Raw genomic sequence first — 22,137 nt, forward strand, 5'->3', positions numbered from 1 at the left:
ACAGAAAATGAATCATAAGGCAATGTCAAACAGCAGGAATGCCCTTAGCCAAATTGTTCACAAAAGCTGGTTACTACATTCCTCCTTTTTTAGCAAAAAGTAGATCTAAACAATAGTATATACATACAATAAGTTATAACTCCTTTCTAAAAGATTTTAAGGCTGGAAATGTCCAAGTAACAATAACATAGTGATATTATAGGTTCAATCTCTCAGGAGGCTTGCGTGCTTGCTGTTCGGACTGGGTGAAGTGTTGGCAGCCGGTAATTCCTGTGAGGGTGCTACAGGTACTTGAAAGTCCATTGTAGAAAAAGAAGGAGGTATTAGTGACACACTCTTATCTGGATCTAGATGATCCACATGAACATGAATGTGGTGGTTACTAATTTGCACATCAAAAGTAAGAGGACCCCGTCTATGACAAATGGTTCCTGGAGACCAGAGACGCCCTGAATGGTGAAAATCACAAACCAATACCTTATCACCTGGGTGAAAGTCTGTTTCTTTGTCTGGAGTAATTATGTGCTCTCACTTGTTGTTTCTGATGTTTCTCCACTGTATCAGCTAAAGAGGGTTTAATCAAATCCAATCTGCTTCGAAGTTGCCTCTTTAAAAACAGTTCCGCTGGGGTACTTTCAGTGCTTGAGTGTGGAGTATTCCAATAATTAAACAGAAATCTGCATAGTCTCAGCTCTGCTGTAGAGCCAGCAGATTTACTGGCAAATGAGTGCTTCATCCAAGTTTTCTTAAATGTTTGAACAGCCTGTTCAGCAGCACCATTTGAAGCTGGATGATAAGGTGGGGTCAAATGTGCCTGATACCATTTTGTTTCAAAAAGTAATGGAATTCATGAGATGTGAATTGAGGTATATTATCAGAAACAATTCCTTTGGCAGACCATAGGTTGCAAACATATTACACAGCAAAGCAATAGTTTTCTCGCTTGTACTCATTTTAGTAGGTAACACCTCTAACCACTTGGAATAGCTGTCTATAACCACAAGAAATGTTTGCTGGTTTATTTCAGCATAGTCAATATGTATTCTTTCCCATGCCGATGTAGCCCATGTCCATGAGTGAAGGGTTGCAGTGACTGGCTGATGTTGCACAGAAGCACAAGTGGCACACTGACTTACAAATATTTCTATGTCCTGATCCAGACCTGGCCACCAGAGGTAACCACAAGCTTGTGCTTTCATCCTGTTTACACCTGGATGGTCCTCATGGAGTTCATGCAAGAGCCTCTGCTGATATTTTGGTGGTATGACAACCCGTATTTCCCATAGTAAACAACCTTGATATATGGAAAGCTCATCTCTCTTTTCAAAATATGGCTTAAATATTTTGTAATAGCTGTAGTTGGGAAGTAAAAGAAAACCTAAAGTAAAGTAGTAAAGTAGTAGTAGTATAGTAAAGTAAAACCTTTGGAAGTAAAATCCCACACTGTTGACAGAAGAGGATCATGACTTGTTGCAGCTGCAATATTTTTGCAAGAAATAGGTAGTTCCTCTGCAAATGAAACTTGAAAAACGACACCTTCTTCATGGACACCTGTTGTATGTGGGCATGGAAGCCGTGATAAAGCATCTGCATTCCCATGATCCTGGGAACGTCAATATCAAAGTCATATGCCAATAGAAGAAGTGCCCAGCGTTGCATTCAAAGTGCTATCAATGTTGGAATGGCAGATTTTGGTCCAAGAATGGCCAGAAGTGTTTTGTGATTAGTGACCAATGAAAATTCCCTTCCATCCATAAATATATTTATGGCATTTTTTTACTCCAAAAATTATACTTAGTTCCTCCCTCTCTATTTGAGCATAGTTGCGCTCTGTTTGAGTTAGGGTTCTAGACGCAAAAGCAATTGGAAGTTCTTCTCCATTAGGCAGTATATGTGATATAACTGCTCCAACTTCATAGGGTGAGGCATTACATGTTAATCTAAGTGGCTTACTAGGGTCATAGTGTGCTAGCCACTTGCTGTTGTTTAGTCTTTGCTTTGCTTCCTGAAATGCTTTTTCACACTCAGCTGACCAAATCCATTTGGTATCTTTCTGCAAAAGTTCATGTAAGGGTTGCAGCAATGTGGACAAATTTGGAAGAAAACGTCCATAATAATTTAGCAGTTCTAAGAAAGAGCGTAGTTCAGACCCATTTGAAAGTGAGGGTGCATTAACAATAGCAGTTAACTTGGTTTCTGTTGGGTGAAGACCCTGTGGATCTATGCGTTATCCTAAGTATTCTACAGCCTCTTGGAGAAACTGACACTTAGACAGTCTTACTTGCACTTCAGATGCTTTTAATTTTGATAACACCTTATCTAACAGTGCCAAGTGCTCTTCAGCAGATGAACCTGTAATCAAAATGTCATCCAGAAAACAGACTACATGATCGATTCCTTGCAGAATCTGATCCATTGCATGCTGAAAAATTGCTGGTGCTGTCGATTCTCCAAATGGCAAGCGCTGGTATTGGAACAAAACCGTGTGTTTGTTGATGGTAAGATATGGTTTTGAATCTGGATCCAGCTCTAGCTGTTGATAGGCATTTGATAAATCAATTTTGCTAAAGTATTTACCTCCAGCAAGTGTAGCAAACATGTCCTCAGCATTTGGTAGTGGATAGGGTTCTGGTTCTAAACAGCAATTAACAGTGACTTTGTAGTCACCACAAAGTCTAATAGGAACCTTTTTAGGAACCACTACAATTGGGGCAGCCCATTTGCTGTATTTAACACGTGACATAATACCATAATGCTCAATTCTTTCTAGTGCTTTCTCCACAGGTTCTTTAAAGGGGACCTGTCACCCTAAGAAATCGTTATTGTTAATGTTAATTGAAAAATGATAAATGAAAACAGTCAGACGAGAAAAAATGTCCACAAAAGCTGGTTACTACATTATGGATATTGGATGGGGGAAAGAGAACCATTTCTTTCTTAGGGAGGTTTCGTTTTTTTTTCCTTAATATTTTTTATTGATGTCCCAAATGGAGAAAGAAGCAAAAAAAAAAAAAAATGAGTGCAAATCATCGTATATCATATATAAAGAAATCAGAAAAACAAAAAAATAGCAGATACACATATTCATATGATTTATGGGCCTGCACATCTCCATTAGTATCCATCTAATTTACCCATACTTGGAACCCTAAAAATTACTCAATACCATGAACATCTGTGCAGGTGCATCCCTTCCCCCTTAATTGGCTGTAGATCTTGAGCCCTCTCTAAGTTCTATCACATGCCAGTTTAGTTTAGTGTTGGGACCTCCAAGTAGAGATAATTTACAAGCAAGAAAAGATTTGAGTTAAGAGCTCTGGGTTAAGATCAGGAGAGGAGAGATATATTTTAGTTTATTTTATCATCAACAAAGAGGTAGCACTGGAATCCAGTTCCAAGAAGAAAGAATAATAAGGGGCCTAGGACAGAGCCTCTAGGATCCCCAACAGAGAGAATTAAAGCAGAAGATTATACTGCAATTTAGGAGACACTACAGAGAGATTTGTGAGAGGAAAACCAGGACTGGGCAGCCATTCCTGAAGTTTCTTCATGGGTACTCACAGTTGTGATTGCAAAATGATATGCCTTTGCCAGGTAAGGTGCATTAGCTGTGGCCATTTTAAAATGACCCAAATAATTATATATTTTTTTCCTTCAAGAAAACAACAATTCACTGATAGAGCAACAGAATAGTAGGAAATATCATCTTTCAGCATATGCTAGATTGCTAGTTTTTATGTTCTCAAACTCAGTTACACCCAGAACCACAAATGAGGAATGAAAAGTACAAGTTGAAACCTGATAGGTATGTATCATCAATTTTTTTTTATCCATCTAAGCATTACATTTTACAGCAAATGTACACGTAAAAAAAAAAAAACCAGAGGAGCAGGTCTGTACAGCTGGCATATTTCACACCCTTATAAAAAATAAGCTTTTTTTTTTTTAATTAACTTTGAGAACAATCTGTCGTTGATGTAATAATGAAACATTACTGCTTTTCATTTTCTTTTTCAAACCATAGACGTGCTACTGTAGATACAGTATATGTACAATGACATTCTAATACAAAAACTAACAAATGTATTAGCTGACTGCACTTTCTTATTACTCTCCTTGTTTTTTTCAGTGATTTATTACTTTAGCATGATTTTTCTAATTGTTTGATCTGCTTATATTGTGTTTTCTTGTGTGGTTCCACAAGTAGTAGATGTTACCAAAACGTTTAGATTTATAGTGTATGTATTGCTGTTGAATGCAGGCAACTCTATATTCAAAGCAAGATTCAGTTTTATGGGTTACTGCACATGGGCAAAGCATGAGACATTTATTTAATATGGGGATGGAAGCAGGGATGTAACTAGGGGTAGGCATAAGATACACGTGCCTAGGGAACAAAGCTTGGGGGCACCAGGTATGTACCTTCCCTGTTGCTTACCCCTAGTCCGGGTGAGTGCAGAGCACATTCCACCGGAGCACGTTCCGCTCTTCAAACTCAAAGCACTCGGATGTGTGCCTATTTGTGCATGCTCACGCTCATTTGCCCACTTGTTCCACACTAGAGTGGAACAATGAAAAGGGAGGCCATAGTGAAAATATGCAATCCTGGGATATACTGTAACTTGTAATGAAGCAATGTGCTTTTCAATTTCATATGTAGAATATTATATATGTTTTGTGTATTTTCTGAATACAAGGGTTCTTTCAAGCCTAAGGAATGCTTTATTCAAGATGTTTTGCTTAATCTAAACAAGCATCTCATCATTTTTTTAGGCACATGATGACACTATTGATTTATATTATATAGATTAGATTACATCCACAGAACTACCATGGCTGCTCCTGCTAATAGAAAGACATACAATAATAATTCAATACAAGACATACAAATACACAGTCAAGTAAATCTACCTGGACAGAATACTTTATGCCAGTAGCTTCTGCTGAACATTTATGTAAACAGTTGAACAGAGGGATACTGGAATGCTATTGTTTCAATCTTATGGGACAACATCCCAAATGACCAGGTCTGATTTCAAAATGATCTGCGGAAACTACTGGGCTTACACACATGGCCAGATGTTCAGACACAGGCACGGTGCACAATCAAGCCTGTTAATATATGACTCTTTAAAGCCTTACTTTGAAATGTGTTATATTGTTCCTTTATTCAAATTCAAGGAATTTTGAATAAAGTCACAGTGCCATAAACATTCTACCACACATTTTGTTCATACAATAGAAAGTTGAATGGCTTGTTGACAGAGCGGCAATTGACCCAATTGTTACATTGAAAAGTTTGCTTGGATTAATCCTTCATGTTTCTGTTTCTTAAATGTTTTTAAAGATCTGTTTTTAAAGATCTGATAACACAAAAGTCAATTAGGTACAATATAAGCTAATAATCAAAGGAATACCGATGTATATTAGGAGGCAAATGTACTGTTTTGTGAGTAAATCAAATGAAAGAATCTCTTTTATTGAGAAAAACGAAAGATTGATTCAAGGCACTGTAAAAATTACTAGCTAAAATCTCTTTTATATATAGAACTCCATCATTTTTATTTCTGAGTTTCTCTTCTAACTGTCACTATCACACAAACTAATCTGGGTGCTGCTACTACTGTTTTACTGAGTCTCTGCTTTTTTCAATTCTTTCTCTTCTAAGTGATCTACAACTTTGTTTTCACCTTGTCAATTGGGTCCTGCCTCTTATCGATGGTGATAAAGTAATAGAAACACAAATCAAATAGTTAAAAAGTATATTTATTAAAAGAAATGTTATTTTATAGTTTGTTTAACACCTGGTATATACCAGAAGATTAGCATAGCTAATAGGATCCTGGTCAATAATTAAGGTATCATAAGGTATGAAGTTTGCTGATGTCATCACCTGTGTCTCACTTTCCTCCCACCACTGTGTTTAATTTGACACTGTTTGCTGGGTTTATTCACTTTGAGAAAGGTCTGAGTGAAGTAAAAGAAGTGTTTTGTTTGGGGAAACACTCAAATGCCCGTATCCATTGTAGTTCTAGGTTTATTGCTTCATTAATTACATGAGTGACAAGGAGCGCCTTGATTCTTCATTATGACAAATGAACTTAGCTTGTAGTATTACACTTCTTTCTGTAGTACTGAAATCAAAAAAGAGTTGCTCCGTTGCTTTGGATACATAACTCCTCAACAACCTGGGAAGATTCTACATGCTTTCTGTTATAAACATAGAATTATGAAGCCATATCAGCAACTTGCATGTTTACAACCCCAGGGTACCATTCAGTTGTGTTTGTGTGGGACATATGAGCCTGTGCACTAAATATAGGGCCTTGCACACAGCCTTAGGTGTCAGTTTTCAAACTTATAGGGACAAAATGCACGACTTTCTAAAACTGGTAGCACTTAAATCTCATTCTTTCAATTTAATTACTCATGCTTCCTGTAACGTTTAGTATCCCACAACCCAGAGTAAACGCCAATGTCCCGGGCTCGGCTCACGCTTCGGCCTATAACCGCCGCCTTTCACGTCGGGTGGGGCCCTCCGCTACTCGGATGCCGCCAGGACTTAATAGTGAGGAGACTGAGGGAAGAACTCTGGGCGAGCAAGGGAACTTAACATAAAGGTTATCAAAGTCCAGGAACGGGCCGGGTCGAAACCAATCGGGAATGCAGTACAAAATCGGAAAGCAGGAGAGTAATCAAGGTCACAGGCCAGGTCAGCAACAAACAGGGTCGAAGTACAGAGCGGAATCCAAAGAGTAGTCAGGGACGAGCCAAAGGGTCAGGGCAGGCGGAAATCAAACAGGAATCAAGGATAGCCAAAGGTCACAACAAGAATCACAGGAAAATCGCACCCAGGAACAATATTCAGAACCTACGTTGGGTAAGGCACAAAAGGACTGATGGCCATTTAAACATTTGAATTTGGCGCCATTGGACGCTGGTGAATCAGCGCCAGCGCCTACGCAAATACGTCAGCGCACCTGTCCCTTTAATTCTAGCGCGCCGCGCGCTCCATAGGAGCTGGCGCCTGGGGCCTAGCCGCATCGGCGGCGGAGATGAGAGACGGGCGTCCCCGTCGAGGGGGCGGCAGGCGTCCCTGCCGTCCCCTGGGTAAGTCCTTAACATTACCCCCCCTCCAGAGGGGGCCACTGGACCCTTAGGTTTGTTGGGAAATTTAGAATGAAACTGTCTCACCAACCTATCCGCCTTAACATCAGAGGCGAAAACCCAGGATCTCTCCTCAGGACCATAACCCTTCCAATGAACCAGATATTGGAGTTTACCCCTAGAGATACGAGAGTCAATCAACCTGTGAACCAAGAATTCAGATTGGCCCTCAACAGAAATAGGAGGAGGAGGAGAATTCTGACGTACCACTCTAGCGGGTCTCAACAGAGATACATGGAAAGAATTAAAAATCTTGAGTTCGGGAGGAAGATTTAACCTGAAAGTACATGGGTTGATAACATCAGATATAGAGAAAGGACCAATAAATTTGGGACCCAGTTTGGCTGAAGGGACTTTCAGAGAAATGTTTTTGGAGGACAGCCAAACCTTGTCACCAACCTGATACACAGGAGAATCTCTCCGATGTTTGTCTGAAGCCCTCTTCTGAGCAGCTACTGCAGAAGATAAGGACTTCTGAACCTCCTGCCAAGTCTTAGAAAAATCTTCCACAAAGGAATTAACAGCAGGAAGATCACATGAACCTGAGAATGAAAAAACTCTGGGATGAAGACCAAACACTGTGAAAAAAGGAGATTTGCCAGTGGAGGAATGAATGGCATTGTTATAGGCAAATTCAGCCCACGGAAGAAAATTAACCCAAAGTGCCTGATTGCAGGAGACATAACATCTAAGATATTGTTCCAGAGTCTGATTTGTCCTCTCAGTCTGACCATTGGTCTGGGGATGATATGCGGAAGAGAAAGACAAATCAGTACCCATAAATGAACAAAAAGCCCGCCAGAATTTGGACACGAATTGGACCCCCCTATCAGACACAATATTGAGAGGAGCCCCGTGAAACTTAAATATATGGACAATGAAAAGTTCAGCTAGAGTCTTGGCAGAGGGAAGGGTAGAAAGAGGAATAAAATGAGACATTTTACTAAAACGGTCCACCACTACCCAGATAACAGTATACCCATTCGATGGAGGTAATTCTACAATGAAATCCATGTATATATGAGTCCAAGGTTTCTCAGGAATAGGAAGTGACTGCAGCAACCCTTGAGGTAAAGATCTAGATGGCTTAGATCGTTGGCAGACTGGGCATGACTCAATATATTTGGCAACGTCTTGTCTTAAAGTCGGCCACCAGAGAGTATGAGACAACAAATCGCAAGTCTTCGCACAACCCGGATGACCAGCCACTTTAGAATCATGAGTCTCATGAAAGACTGCTTCACGTAAATCACTAGGAACAAATAACTTGCCCACTGGAATATCAGGAGGGGAATCTACCTGGGCATTCGACAAGGAGGTAGAGAGATCCGGACTCAAGGCTGCTACAATCACCTCCTTAGGAACAATAGGAACTGGTTCCAAATCCTCCCTAGGCTTGGAAACAAAACTTCTAGAAAGGGCATCTGCCTTCAGATTCCTTTCTGCAGGCCTGTAGGTGATGAGAAAATTAAAACGTGAGAAAAACAATGACCACCTGGCTTGACGAGGATTTAACCGTTTAGCAGATTCTATGTACAACAAATTTTTATGATCTGTGAACACAGAAACCGTATGCTTGGCACCCTCAAGGAGATGTCTCCATTCCTCAAATGCCAATTTAATGGCCAATAATTCCCTATTGCCAATATCATAGTTGACCTCAGCAGAGGAAAATCTTTTTGAGAAAAAGGCACATGGGTGAATTTTACCAGAGACAGGATGCTGTTGAGATAATACTGCTCCGGCACCAATCTCAGACGCATCGACCTCAACAATAAAAGGCAAAGATGAGTCTGGATGCCGAAGAACTGGAGCAGAAATGAAGGCCTCTTTTAAGAGATCAAAGGCCTCAACAGCCTCAGCAGACCAAATACTAGGGTCAACCCCTTTCTTAGTTAAGGCAGTAATTGGGGCCACCAATTTGGAAAAATTCAGAATGAATTGCCTATAATAATTAGCGAACCCTAGAAATCTCTGGATCGCTTTCAAAGAAAGAGGTTGTGCCCACTGCTGAATTGCTTGGACTTTAGTGGGCTCCATCTCAAGACCAGTTTGGGAAATAATATATCCAAGGAAAGGTACAGCAGAGACTTCGAATAGACATTTCTCAAGCTTAGCATACAAATGATTCTGCCTTAACCTGGATAGAACCTCCCGAACATGAGCACGATGGGAAAACAAATTCGAAGAAAAAATTAGAATGTCGTCTAAATACACAACGACAAACCAACCCAAAAGATCACGGAAAATATCATTAACCAGTTCTTGAAAAACAGCGGGGGCGTTACACAGACCAAATGGCATTACCAAGTATTCATAATGCCCATCTCGGGTATTAAAAGCGGTCTTCCACTCGTCCCCCTCCCTTATCCTGATTAGATTATAGGCACCCCTTAGATCCAATTTGGAAAAAATAACAGCCCCCTTCACTCTATCAAAGAGTTCAGAGATTAAAGGAAGAGGGTAACGATTCTTGACCGTGATCTTATTTAACCCTCTATAATCGATACAGGGTCTAAGAGTCCCATCCTTCTTCTTGACAAAAAAAACCCCAGCCCCCGCAGGGGAAGAAGAAGGTCTAATGAACCCCCGCTCCAAATTCTCTTTAATATATTCCTCCATGGCTAAAGACTCGGGGAGAGAAAGAGGATATGTCCTACCCTTGGGAGGAGAAGACCCAGACAATAATTCAATAGCACAGTCATAGGGTCTATGGGGGGGTAAGGATTCAGCTGCTTTTTTACAGAAAACATCGGAAAAAGCGGCATAACAAGGGGGAAGACTCTTTAAAGAAGTAGCGGCCAGGGTCTGGACAGAGTTAACACAAGAATACATACATGCAGGACTCCATTTCAAAATTTTACCAGAGGGCCAATCAACCTGGGGATTATGACCTTGTAACCAGGGAAGACCTAAAATGACTGGAGTCTGTGGGCACTCAGTAATGAAAAATGAAAGGGATTCAAAATGATCGGAAATGGACATGTGAATAATCTTAGATCGAGTAGATACTAGTCCGGAACCCAAAGATCTACCATCAATGGCGGATAATCTGAAAGATGGAACCTGTGGTTCCCAAGGAATACCATGTTTTTGAATAAACCCAAAATCCAAAAAATTACCCGCTGCCCCAGAATCCAAAAAAGCAGAGCTCTGCACACAACCACTGTCTCAAAAGAACCGGAATTAAAATTTGAGAAGATTGGGGAGTAGAAACGACATCACCCAAGCAAGACTCCCCAGACCTGCTTAGGTTCTGTCGTTTCCCGGCCTTTTGGGACAGGTGTTGCGAAAGTGCCCCTTATCCCCACAATACAGACATAACCCATTATTCCTCCTACGAACCCTCTCCTCGGAAGAGAGACGAGTAGAACCAATCTGCATAGGTTCTTCTAAGGATCTAGGAAAGACTTGTGGGGTGTTAAAGACATTTGCAGAAGGAGATGTAACATAAGTAACCTGCTCCTCCTGGAGTCTCTCTCTATGCCTTCGATCAATCTGGATGGCCAGATGCATGAGAGAATCCAGAGAAGACTGTGTGGGAAAATTTACAAGACTATCTTTAATAGCCGGAGCCAGACCAACCCTGAATTGACTCATAAGAGCCGTATCATTCCAGCCCGTCTCTACCGCCCAACGGCGAAATTCAGTACAATAATCCTCTGCCCGCCGTTTGCCTTGTTTAAGAGCACGTATGGCTGCGTCGGCAGAAGCGGCACGATCAGGATCATCGTAAATTATAGCCATAGCATTAAAGAAAGCCTCTAAAGAGTGCCGGGCTGGATACCTTCGAGACAAACTAAATGCCCAGAGCTGGGCATCACCCTGTAAGAGCGTAACTACAAAATTCACCCTAGATTCTTCAGTAGGGAAAGAATAGGGTAAAAAACTGAAATGTAGCTTACATGCCTCTTGAAAAGTAAAAAACTTACTTCGATCCCCAGCAAACTTTTCGGGGAAAGGAACCTTGGGCTCATGGAAGGTACTACCCGTAGGTGGAGGTAGAGAAGTGCTTGCCTGAGGGGTAGTATTACTCGGACCAGGAACAGGCTGTTGCTGCATCATGTCAAGTCTGGAAGAAAGACCGTGAAGACATTGCACAATATAGTCTTGCTTGTCCTCTTGTTCACCAAGCCTCTGTAGAAGATTCGCCAGAATCGCTTCCGAAGGAGTGGTGGAAGTAGTAGCTTCAGCTGGCTCCATCTTCTTTAGTTTTTTGGGCCCAACGTAATGTAACGTTTAGTATCCCACAACCCAGAGTAAACCCCAATGTCCCGGGCTCGGCTCACGCTTCGGCCTATAACCGCCGCCTTTCTCGTCGGGTGGGGCCCTCCGCTATTCGGATGCCGCCAGGACTTAATAGTGAGGAGACTTAGGGAAGCAAGGGAACTTAACGTAAAGGTTATCAAAGTCCAGGAACGGGCCGGGTCGAAACCAATCGGGAATGCAGTACAAAATCGGAAAGCAGGAGAGTAATCGAGGTCACAGGCCAGGTCAGCAACAAACAGGGTCGAAGTACAGAGCGGCATCCAAAGAGTAGTCAGGGACGAGCCAAAGGGTCAGGGCAGGCGGAAATCAAACTGGAATCAAGGATAGCCAAAGGTCACAACAAGAATCACAGGAAAATCGCACCCAGGAACAATATTCAGAACCTACGTTGGGCAAGGCACAAAAGCACTGATGGCCATTTAAACATTTGAATTTGGCGCCATTGGACGCTGGCGAATCAGCGCCAGCGCCTGCGCAAATGCGTCAGCGCACCTGTCCCTTTAATTCTAGCGCATGCGCGCCGCGCGCTCCATAGGAGCCAGCGCCTGGGGCCTAGCCGCATCGGCGGCGGAGATGAGCGTCCCCGTCGAGGGGGCGGCAGGCGTCCCTGCCGTCCCCTGGGTAAGTCCTTAACACTTCCACTCCTTCAATTTCACTAAAATTATAGAGCTATTAAGCTCTTTATAAGGAACCTCTTTCTGGTAGCACCAGCCCAAATATGGGCCACTGCTTGCATACCACATGAAATGTCCGAGCATTACAACCAATTTCAGTATGTGCACTTGAACCAAACTACTACTTTGGCATTTTAATCATGCTTTTTTAATTTGATTAGCATGACTAATAATGGCCAATGTTGATGATAACAGCTGTCTATTATTGTATGCAATGATATATATTCTGGACATCAGATGTTTTGCTCTGTAACAGATTCATAATTATTACTGTTCGCTGTTTTATGGTTATTCTTTCATCGCCTACAGTTAACTTAAGTATAAGTACTCTTGCCGACAGATTGTTTTCTCATTATTAAGCAATTTCTTATTGAAAGCAACAAGTCCTGCCTGCTCTACAAGATACAGTAAGAATGAGAAGTAAACAACACATGTGAAAAACACAAAGCTAGACTTGATCAAACACAAAAATACATAGAGATGTTCAATAAAGATGTGTGTTTTACATGGTTTAATACATATGCATAATAGGCTTTGTAGACATTCCTAACTGTTTAACTGCAGACTATTTTGGATGAATGAGCAATGTTTGGATTCTGATATTTGTTTTTGGTATCATTTGCTTTCCTCTTCTTTTTAGTTTTCTCTCTACATTTTCCCTATTTGCCATTTAAAATATTAGACATATTGTATACATGTGCCTATGAACCAGCTGTCTTCCCCTCTCTCTCTAAGGTTTACTAGGAAAAAGCCAAATAGCAGAGCTTGCTGCAAAAATGTTTATTTCCATTACATGTACAGGGGCAGGCAATTTGAAGTTTGAATTTGAACACGAGTATAACCTGACTGACCTTCATGAACTTTTTTTTAATGGTCTGAGACAATTTTGCAATTTTGGGGCAGGGGTACTGTGTGGTTGTCACTTATTGGGATTGCTAGGTTTAGGCCAATGATCCAGTGGCATAAGACTGGACATAGGTAGGGCCAGTTTTATATTATGGTGGACCACAATGCCTCCTTGATAACTTGTCCTGTTGCCTGTTCCTACATAGATTAGGACCATTGTTCTACCAGAAGTTTAGTCAGTCTAAATAATTTTGATTAAAGCATAAAAATCATAGGAACGTGTCAGTATCAAGTAAATACTGCATTTGGAATTTCCCCCCGCAAAGCCGGCCCCCGGCAAACCCGCGCTCACCTGACCCTCTGACACTGCTAAATGATCTTCTCAACCATTTCAGTGATGCTGTGCTGGGGGCGGCACAATCCTTCCATAGGCTGATTACGAATCAAAACAGGGCTTCGGCCTATGGAAGGATTGTTTCACCCCCAGCCCAGCGTCACTGAAGCAACCCGGAAGCTGCAGCACATAGGTGCACAAGGCTAGGGGCGGCTTTGCAGGGGGCTTTGCGGGGGAGGGCTTTGCGGCGGAACTATTCCTTGCAGCATTTACTTCATATTGACACTATCCTATGATTTTTATAGGAATGTGTCAGTATCACTTTAAGCACTTATATGCATTAATTGTTGTAATTGAAGTTCAGTCAGTTTAAATAATTTTATGCAGCACTCAGGAGTGTCTCTTGGTCTAACTGAAGTTCAGTCAGTCTAAATAATTTTATTCAGTACCTAGAAGTATCTCTTCTTGTAACTGAAGTTTAATCAGTCTAAAATATACAGTATAATTCAGCATTTAGGAGTGTCTCTTGTTGTTATAATTAAAGTTTAGTCAGTCCAAGTGATTGTATTCAACACCTAGAAGTGTCTCTTCCTGTAAATGAAGTTCTTTCAGTCTAAATAATATAATTCAGCACTTAGGAGTGACTTGTTGTTCTAATTGAAGTTCAGTCAGTGTAAATCATTTTACTCAGCACCTAGGAGTGTCTCTTATTGTAACTAAAAGTCAGTCTAAATAATTTAATTCAGCACTTAGATACAGTATGTCTCTTGTTGTGATCCCTGGTGCTTTTCATTTCTCAATTAAAATTTTCCACAGTTTTGGACAGACAGTTCTAAAATCTTATCTGTTTTTTAACTTTTAGATGTACATTTTCATATTTCTTCAGAATTGAATTAATACGAACGATCTTCATCCCTTGTTTCATTTGTTTTTTTCTTTATCTAATTTACTTTCCATAAATTCCATACAGTATATGTTATTCTTACTTCAAAAAGAAAACATGTAGATTTAATATTGTCATTGCCATTTACTAATATAAAGAAAGACTTTTTCTAATTACTTTCTATTTTCTATGTGTGACTGTTTTTCTAAAGTTTCATTTTTTACCTTCTAATGTCTTTCTACAGAAGCCCCAGGAGGGGGTTCGCCAACTCTGTAACTGTTCTAAATTTATACATTTAGAAAATATGAAGATAAGTAAAATAAGGAGATAAGTATAGACTAAAATAAAGAGACAACAGCATGCCATGAGAGTCACATGGCTTTATAGAAAAATTTTGATTCAAATGTATCAATACACATCTCCAATTACACTTTATATTCATAAGTACACAATAAATTGTTGTATTCATGTCATATTTTAAAATAGTATCAGAGTGGTACCATATACCTGTATATCCTTGAACATGTATTGCCAAACTGATTAATAGTGGGCCACACAACAAAATAATAGCAATTGCACTTAAATTAGTTCCCCTCTGGGGTATCTACAATAATACGCCCCAGGTAATGGCAGTATCAGCGTCACTATTATTACATCCTTGCTTCACTTACCCTAGCAAGAAAATCATTTGAAAGCCTTAACAGAAAGAGAAGAAGTAATTGAATAATAATGAAATATAACTGCATTTTTCATGTCTATAGCTATAGCAAAAGGGGAGCATTTCAGTATGTGGGAGGGTGGTAAAACAACAAAATATATAACATAATTGGTTGGATTTGATTTCTTCCCTTCAGTAGACACCAAAAGTTAAATTTAGATGAACTTTCCCTTCAAGAAACAATGTATGCTGCAGTGAGTAAGATCTCTATGACATCACAATGAGGCAGCATGCAGCATCCACAACCTGCTAAAAACCATTACATTTGTTCTGCGAGAGACAACATCTAGCCTAATAAGAGACTACATCTACAGAAATTATAATTTGAATGAAAATGGGTACATTACCAAATAGTGCCCCAAAAGATTCTATTGAAATAGATTTATGTTGTTGCATTTTCTAAAGGGAAACCTATAGTTTACCTAGGAAAACTATACAATGTTTTTTTCGGGAGAAACTGAGCTTTCTAAATCTGCCTGAGATTTCATGTATTTCCACCTCTACAAAAAAATTTGTAGCGCTAAATACAAAAAAAAAATAAAAAAAATCCTATTTTTCGCAATATATGAATTTATACCAGAGAAATATTTCATTTTACACATGAAAATCCAACTGATTTGAAAAGCCTCATGAACAGTCTCTTGAACATGCCAATACCAGATTTAGAGACACATTTATCAAACGATGAATTTCATCTTCATGTGAGTTTTTAAAGGGCCAGGGTTTGATAAATATCGAAATTTGGATCGAGTTTGGATTATTCCCAATTCGAATTTGAGAGTTTGGTCCATAAAAGAATTAGAATTTTCAATTTGACCCTTAATAAATCTGCCCCTTAAAGTAGATTAAGTAGAAGAGACAACGGATCTTTTGAAATTGCCAGAGTTTATTTTTTATGATAGTGTAAGTGTAAAATGCTGTACTGAATTTACTTGTATTTGGAGAAAGACAAGTGTAGTTAAAAGACCACCGAAAGCACCAGTCCAAAGGCAACTTGTCCGCTGTCACCACACTGACTCAAGTGAAGGAAGGTGAGGCAGAGCACACTCCTGAAACTTATTATAATGAGAACACCTGGTGCACAGTGTTAGGAGTACGGCATCCTCTAGTGAATCCTCAAATAGAAAAACACTGGCACTCAAGGAAACTTCAAAGCAGGGTTGCCCCTTGCTGGTTTCGGGGCGAGCCCCTTTATCAAGCATACTACAATGATCATTGTGCAAACAATATAAGGAGTGGCTTATTACAATAAATTAGCATACAAAATTGAGAACAACGCCCTTCAGCTTGCAATTGCGTATATAGTCCCATAAAACGTAGTGTTAAAAAAGTATCAAAAATGTCCATGTGCAACATCAGTAAGCAAGCTGTAAAGATGAAAGGTCAAACTGTGCAAAGTAGATTAATTCCTCCCAGTGTTAAAAAACAGTGTATCTTAAAAAGATAAAAAGATTACAAAATCTTCAGGCCAAAGCCTGTTCACTAAAAAGATAGAATGTAACATATCTGAAACAACCTACTAACTCTGATAAAGATAAGAATAAATTACCTGTCACCACACTGACTCAACAGGCACCCCTGCCAACCTGTCTCTCTCACCACTGCCCCACCTGAGATCTACACCTAGGAGGGACACTCCAATACCTAGTGGCATTCCCAAACTGTGTAAAAACCTATCACATTATTGCCAACTGTTCTCATGATCTACCTCCAACCCAAATGCTGTTACAAACCCCATACCTTAAACTCTACCCCTAGCTCTAACCCTTCTCTGAGCTGTATCCTAACATAGGGAGGAAAGGAGGGAGATCCTTTCAGTGACTGCACAAAATGGCCACCTGAAGGCCTATACCCTTTGTTTTTATTTGTAAAATTACAGCATTGTTTATTCTTTGAGGACAAAGTTCCAATTGTATGTAGAAGAGTTTTGTCGCAGGCATCTATTTATGTTACATACACAGCCCTCAATGTATTCAGTGATGGTGTCCTTCTTTGTCACTGGATGCAACTTGGCAACCTGAGCTTAAATGCTCTATGAAGTCACAGGTAATTTAATGTTGTCTTAAACAGAGCTTTGTTTTTGGCCTTATAACTAATGCCATGCATGGAGATCTTTATAATCATGTTAAATTTTACAAATAGTAGCATGGTTTTAAATAGTAATGTATGGTGTATTTGAATGTCCATGGTTTGTTTCCTTTTGTGATGGCTCATTATGACACCCATCTTTATGATGAGCAGTGTTGCAACAGTAATCATTTCTTACCATGTATGAAAAATGCCTTTTTTTGTCAAAATGACGCTATTTACTTTATTTGTAAAAAAACAAAAAAAACAAAAGTTGGTCCATCTCATATAGTATGGTATTATGGGAGGAATATATTTGAAATCATCAGCTCTATATAAATTCGCAAAAAAGAGAAAGCACGTTTGGCAATGTAATGTTAGACATTAATTGCCTTGTGACTTTTAATTGCTGGAAAATATTTCAAGACTTACTTGATGGTGCCAATTTTTTGGTTAGAAAGTTATTTATTTTCTAGTTTTAATACATCAGCTTAGCATCAACAAGAACAAAAAAAATATATATATATCTGTAAAAATCATTTTCATTGTTGCATGCTTTAAATATAAAATAAGTTCTATTAACCAGTATGATATTTCACATTGCATGTACAGTAGATAAAGTTAGTAAAATTAAAATGCAACATTTGAAGCCTTTAAATTGCTTAGGACTTATCACATATAGGAAGGAATCCCTACACTGATTAGCCCCCAAAACTTCCACAGAAATGCTATTCTATGGGGTTTATTTATTAAAGTTTGACTTTTTCGGGTCACAATTTTTTCACAGAAAAAACCCTGAAATTATTAGAGATTTATTAAACCTTGCTTGTGTTAAAAGTCTGAATAAAAAAGTACTCCAACTCAGACCTGCTGAGTTTATGTAAAAGTCAAAGGCAGATGTCCTGTTGACATTTTGAAGATTTTGTGGTTTCAGGAAAAGTTGCAAGTTTCAGGCGTCAATATCCGGAAAAGTTGCAGTTTTCATCGACAAATTCAAACAAATTGTACAATTCGGATTTTATCACATCTTTTCCCGCACAATAATTTTTCATGAAAATGCATTGATAAATAGTGGGAAAAAGTCTGTGCAGATTTGGTCGGAGTGGTTTTTAGAAAATAGTGAGAACATTTCGGATTTTGATAATAATAATAATATGTGTCAGTCACCCTTATGTGAAGAAGAATTTCCTAATATTACTTTTGATCCTTGCATTTAAAGAGAAAAAATTTAAAAAATAAAATAAAAATCAGGCCAGTAGTTGAACAAAAAGTATAATAATATATTATCTATGGGTGAAGCAAAGAAAGATAGACGTTCTGAAAATTAAAGGTCAACGCTTTTTGATCAAATTTCTTTCCACCAATTTCCTTTTCTAATTATGTAAAGCCATGATATAAATTCTTGGAGATTATAATGGAAAGCCAGCTGCACATCCAGCAAATGCAAGGAAGGAAGGGGTTACGGAATAGAATGTCTGCTGTTTATAGGGTCTGAAGGAATTTGTGACTGGGCAAAATAAGTCTGAAAACAAATGCTGCATATGAAGAAAACAAAATTAGCAGCAGTTTAAATGAGAGAAGCACTTAGCAATGGAACAAAGAAGCTGTGTGAGTCACGGGGTCCTGCTGGATAAAAAGTGCTAATCAGCCTTTTCCGACGGATGAACACATTGTATAATCAGAATAGACATGCAACTCTGTAGCTTGGAGACAGACTTACAAAGATTCTCAATTTCATTCATTGCAAGTTCCAGTAACCAACTGAAATTGTGCTGGGAAATAGTCCATGACAACAACATTGTTTCATGTCAACTGGAGCAAAGAGTTATTTTCTGCATGCAGGCAATAATCATCTAATAATCACATAAATAGATAGACACATGCTTTCTTTATAAGCATTGATGCCTCTAAACCACATAACAGTTTATAGGACCAACTTTTCATATTCTAGAGCAGTGATCCCCAACCAATGGTGGCAAATTGTCTCCAGCGACCACTTCGCAACACTTTGCCAGGCGCAAATTCGTTAGCATTACGCTAATTCACTAAAATGCAAAGTTGTGTCCTGGGCGGCGAACGCTGGCTACTTTTTGCTAGTGATATTTCTTCAGTGCAAGCATTTCATAGCAAAGATTCGCTAGCTTTCGTTTATGCCTCGCGAAAAGTCACTAGTGATCTTATGCATTCATTCTGTCTTCATGAAGCAGTTGGGTATCTGATGAATGATCCAATATATCTTATAGGGGGGCTCCCTTTCCTAGCAGATGTGTTAGAGATCACTCAAATAACCGATTCCAGTACAAACAAAATCTAACAAAATAACTGCCTTTTGTACAAATGTCTGGGCAAAAATGTTAACCCAAAAAAGTTCAAGTTAGGACTTTTGCAGGCAATCCCGTTTAAAAAAAGAAAAGTTGCCAGCATTTTTTCTACTTCAATACATTTTTGGCAGACAGAATATGATGTAAGTAACATAAGATTGAGGAAGATGTAACTTAATTTTAGCAGTTCGTCTGGTCTGAGGAGGCAAAGTGAACTTGAAAGAGATTTGCACTTTAATGAATTTGCAGAGTACCGTTGCCAGAGCAAAATGTAGCCTTGCGATAGAGTGCAAACACTAGCGATGGTCCCATTCGCTAACGAAATGTCGCCTACACCTGTTAGTAAATTGGCTATGTCACTGCAGATGGGATTTCTGGTGAAAAGTCGCTAGCGTTCACAACTTCGCCCTTTAGTAAATCTGCCCCTATGAGAGATGGCCTTCCCATAATTCTGGATAAGAGGTTTTGAGATGATAGGTCCCATACCTGTATAGACATTTTTGCATATTCTGCATATAGCAGCTCAAGGTCCATGACACACAATAGTATCAAAACACTCCTATGAATTATGATTATAGCGGACTTCTTCAGTGATTCATGCTTTCTTACAACCATTTCTGGAATCTTAGCTATTAGACTGACCATACTGATGTTGTCCTTTGGAAAGAAATTATATAGTCGCATGATTACCAGGAATAACTAAATAAATGTACTTAACAGTGTAAATGCTTTTGCTCACTGTTTAGAGCATTTGCATTTAACAAAAACCCAGTACCAGCTCACCTGTTTCCTTTTAAGTGAATATGAAGCAGCAGTGGCGGTTTCCAGTGCCTCTCTGTTGGCTAAAATAAGAATGTTTCTGATTATAAGGTCATTATACTTTCCTTCATATTAACATTGATCATTTCTTCAAAGGAAAAATATGGTTTATATAATTTTCCCTTATAAATGTTCAGTAAAACAGAGGGGTTATATAATTTAAAGTGCAGATTTTTTTACACCAATAAGTTGTTTTTTAACAACCAATAAGTAAGTAGCATTTACTGGTCATGTGCTTAAAATTAAATATTTTATTGGTTGCTATTGGTTACTACTCCTGGGTAAACTTTGTATCATTTATTATATATGGGATACATACCTCCCAACTAACTTGTATTTCGTGGGACAGTCACAATTTTGACAGCTCAACCAGCAGTCCCTGGTTTGTTAGTGAAATGTCCCAACTTTTTCTTTAATCTCCAGCAAAAGATACTTAGATACTTTTGTAACAATTTAAGATAAGCAAAGATGCAATTGCAACAATTTAAGATAAGCAGGTCTCTTGCGGAAACTGCTATTTGCAGTTTAAAGGGCAATTTAAGGGCAATTTAAGGGCAATTAACTTCATTAGCAAAACTGTAATAACACATACACACCCCAGAATTCTGTTCAAACTTCCATAACCTGGCAAATTTTGTAAAATGAACAAAAAAGCCATCCAACCCCTTCTTAAAGCCATCTAATGTATCAGCCAGTACAACTGATTCAGGGAGAGAATTCCACATCTTAACAGCTCTCACTGTAAAAAACCCCTTTCGAATATTAAGACGGATCCTCTTTTCTTCTAATCGGAATGGGTGACCTCATGTCAGCTGGAAAGACCTACTGGTAAATAAAGCATTAGAGAGAATATTATATGATCCCCTTATATATTTATACATAGTTATCATATCACCCCTTAAGCACCTCTTCTCCAGCGTGAGCATCCCCAATTTGCCCAGTCTTTCCTCATAGCTAAGATTTTCCATACCTTTCACCAGCTTAGTTGCCCTTTTCTGTACCCTCTCTAATACAATAATGTCCTGTTTGGAAGAATGACCGCTTCCAGCCGTGAATCAATGTCCCTTTTTAATACAGCTCAAGACCTTATTTGCCCTTGATGCTGCTGACTGGCATTGCTTGCTACAGCCAAGTTTATCATTTACAAGGACTCCAAGGTCCTTTTCCATAATGGATTTGCCTAGTGCAATCTCATTAAAGATATGAGTGGCTTGGATATTTTTACATCCCAGGTGCATGACTTTACATTTATCAACATTGGATCTCATTCAGTGTCGGACTGGGGTGCCTGGGGCCCACCAGGAAACCTAACTTCAAGGGCCCACCCAATACAAATAAATGTAAAAAGAAACATTTTTATTAATTATTAAAAAAAAAAAAAAAGAATATTAAATTAAAATTGTTTGTTCAACTTCGTATTCCGAAGTCGCCGCGACTTAGGAATACGAAGTGACGCGTGTGCCATGCCACAGGCAATTTTTCATTTTAGCCAGTGCAAGACAGAGGTAAGGCTTTTGGGGAGATTGGTCGCCACAAAGAGGAGGCGATTAGTCACCAAGCGACTAAATCTCCCCAAATCGCCCAGTGTGACCTTACCCTTATGTATCAATCCCCCAGAAAACAAAATAGGATAAACACAGAGCTCCATGTATAAATTAACCAAACACAAGGCAGGACATTTGCAGATTCAACACAAACTGCAGCAGAGGCCCAAGACCAAAAACAGTATAACTGTAACTGTAATGCACAACACTTTACTCACATACTCGCTTTTGTTGTCCCAGTCTTCTATTATTATTTTCTCTTCTTCTCACTATCAATTTGCATTTTTCTTCTTCCAGTATTCCTGCTCTTGTACTTTCATATTTTCCTCTCTTGCCTCTTCCTGTGATTATCATTTTACTTCATTCTGCTTCTCTCTCCTCCACTAGCCCTCTAGTTTGATTTTCCTCTCCCTTTTTGTAAAACCCCTTCTGTTTAATATCTGTTCCTTTTCTCTTTACCAATGATCTCCTTGACACTTTTCTATATATCTCCTT

General features: G+C 39.2%; 1 protein-coding gene across 1 annotated transcript; it reads right to left on the minus strand.

Moving 5' to 3' along the window:
- Nucleotides 1-204: 204 nt before the first annotated feature.
- Nucleotides 205-9,789, minus strand: LOC121398794. The gene is made up of 5 exons (XM_041578100.1): nt 8,744-9,789; nt 2,282-2,723; nt 1,443-1,603; nt 1,163-1,353; nt 205-449 (listed from the first exon to the last, which is right to left on the minus strand). Exons 1-5 carry the CDS (start codon nt 9,787-9,789, stop codon nt 205-207), a joined length of 2,085 nt encoding a protein of 694 aa, XP_041434034.1.
- Nucleotides 9,790-22,137: the final 12,348 nt, after the last annotated feature.

Source organism: Xenopus laevis, chromosome 1S (assembly GCF_017654675.1).
Source record: "Xenopus laevis strain J_2021 chromosome 1S, Xenopus_laevis_v10.1, whole genome shotgun sequence".
Lineage (NCBI taxonomy): Eukaryota > Metazoa > Chordata > Amphibia > Anura > Pipidae > Xenopus > Xenopus laevis.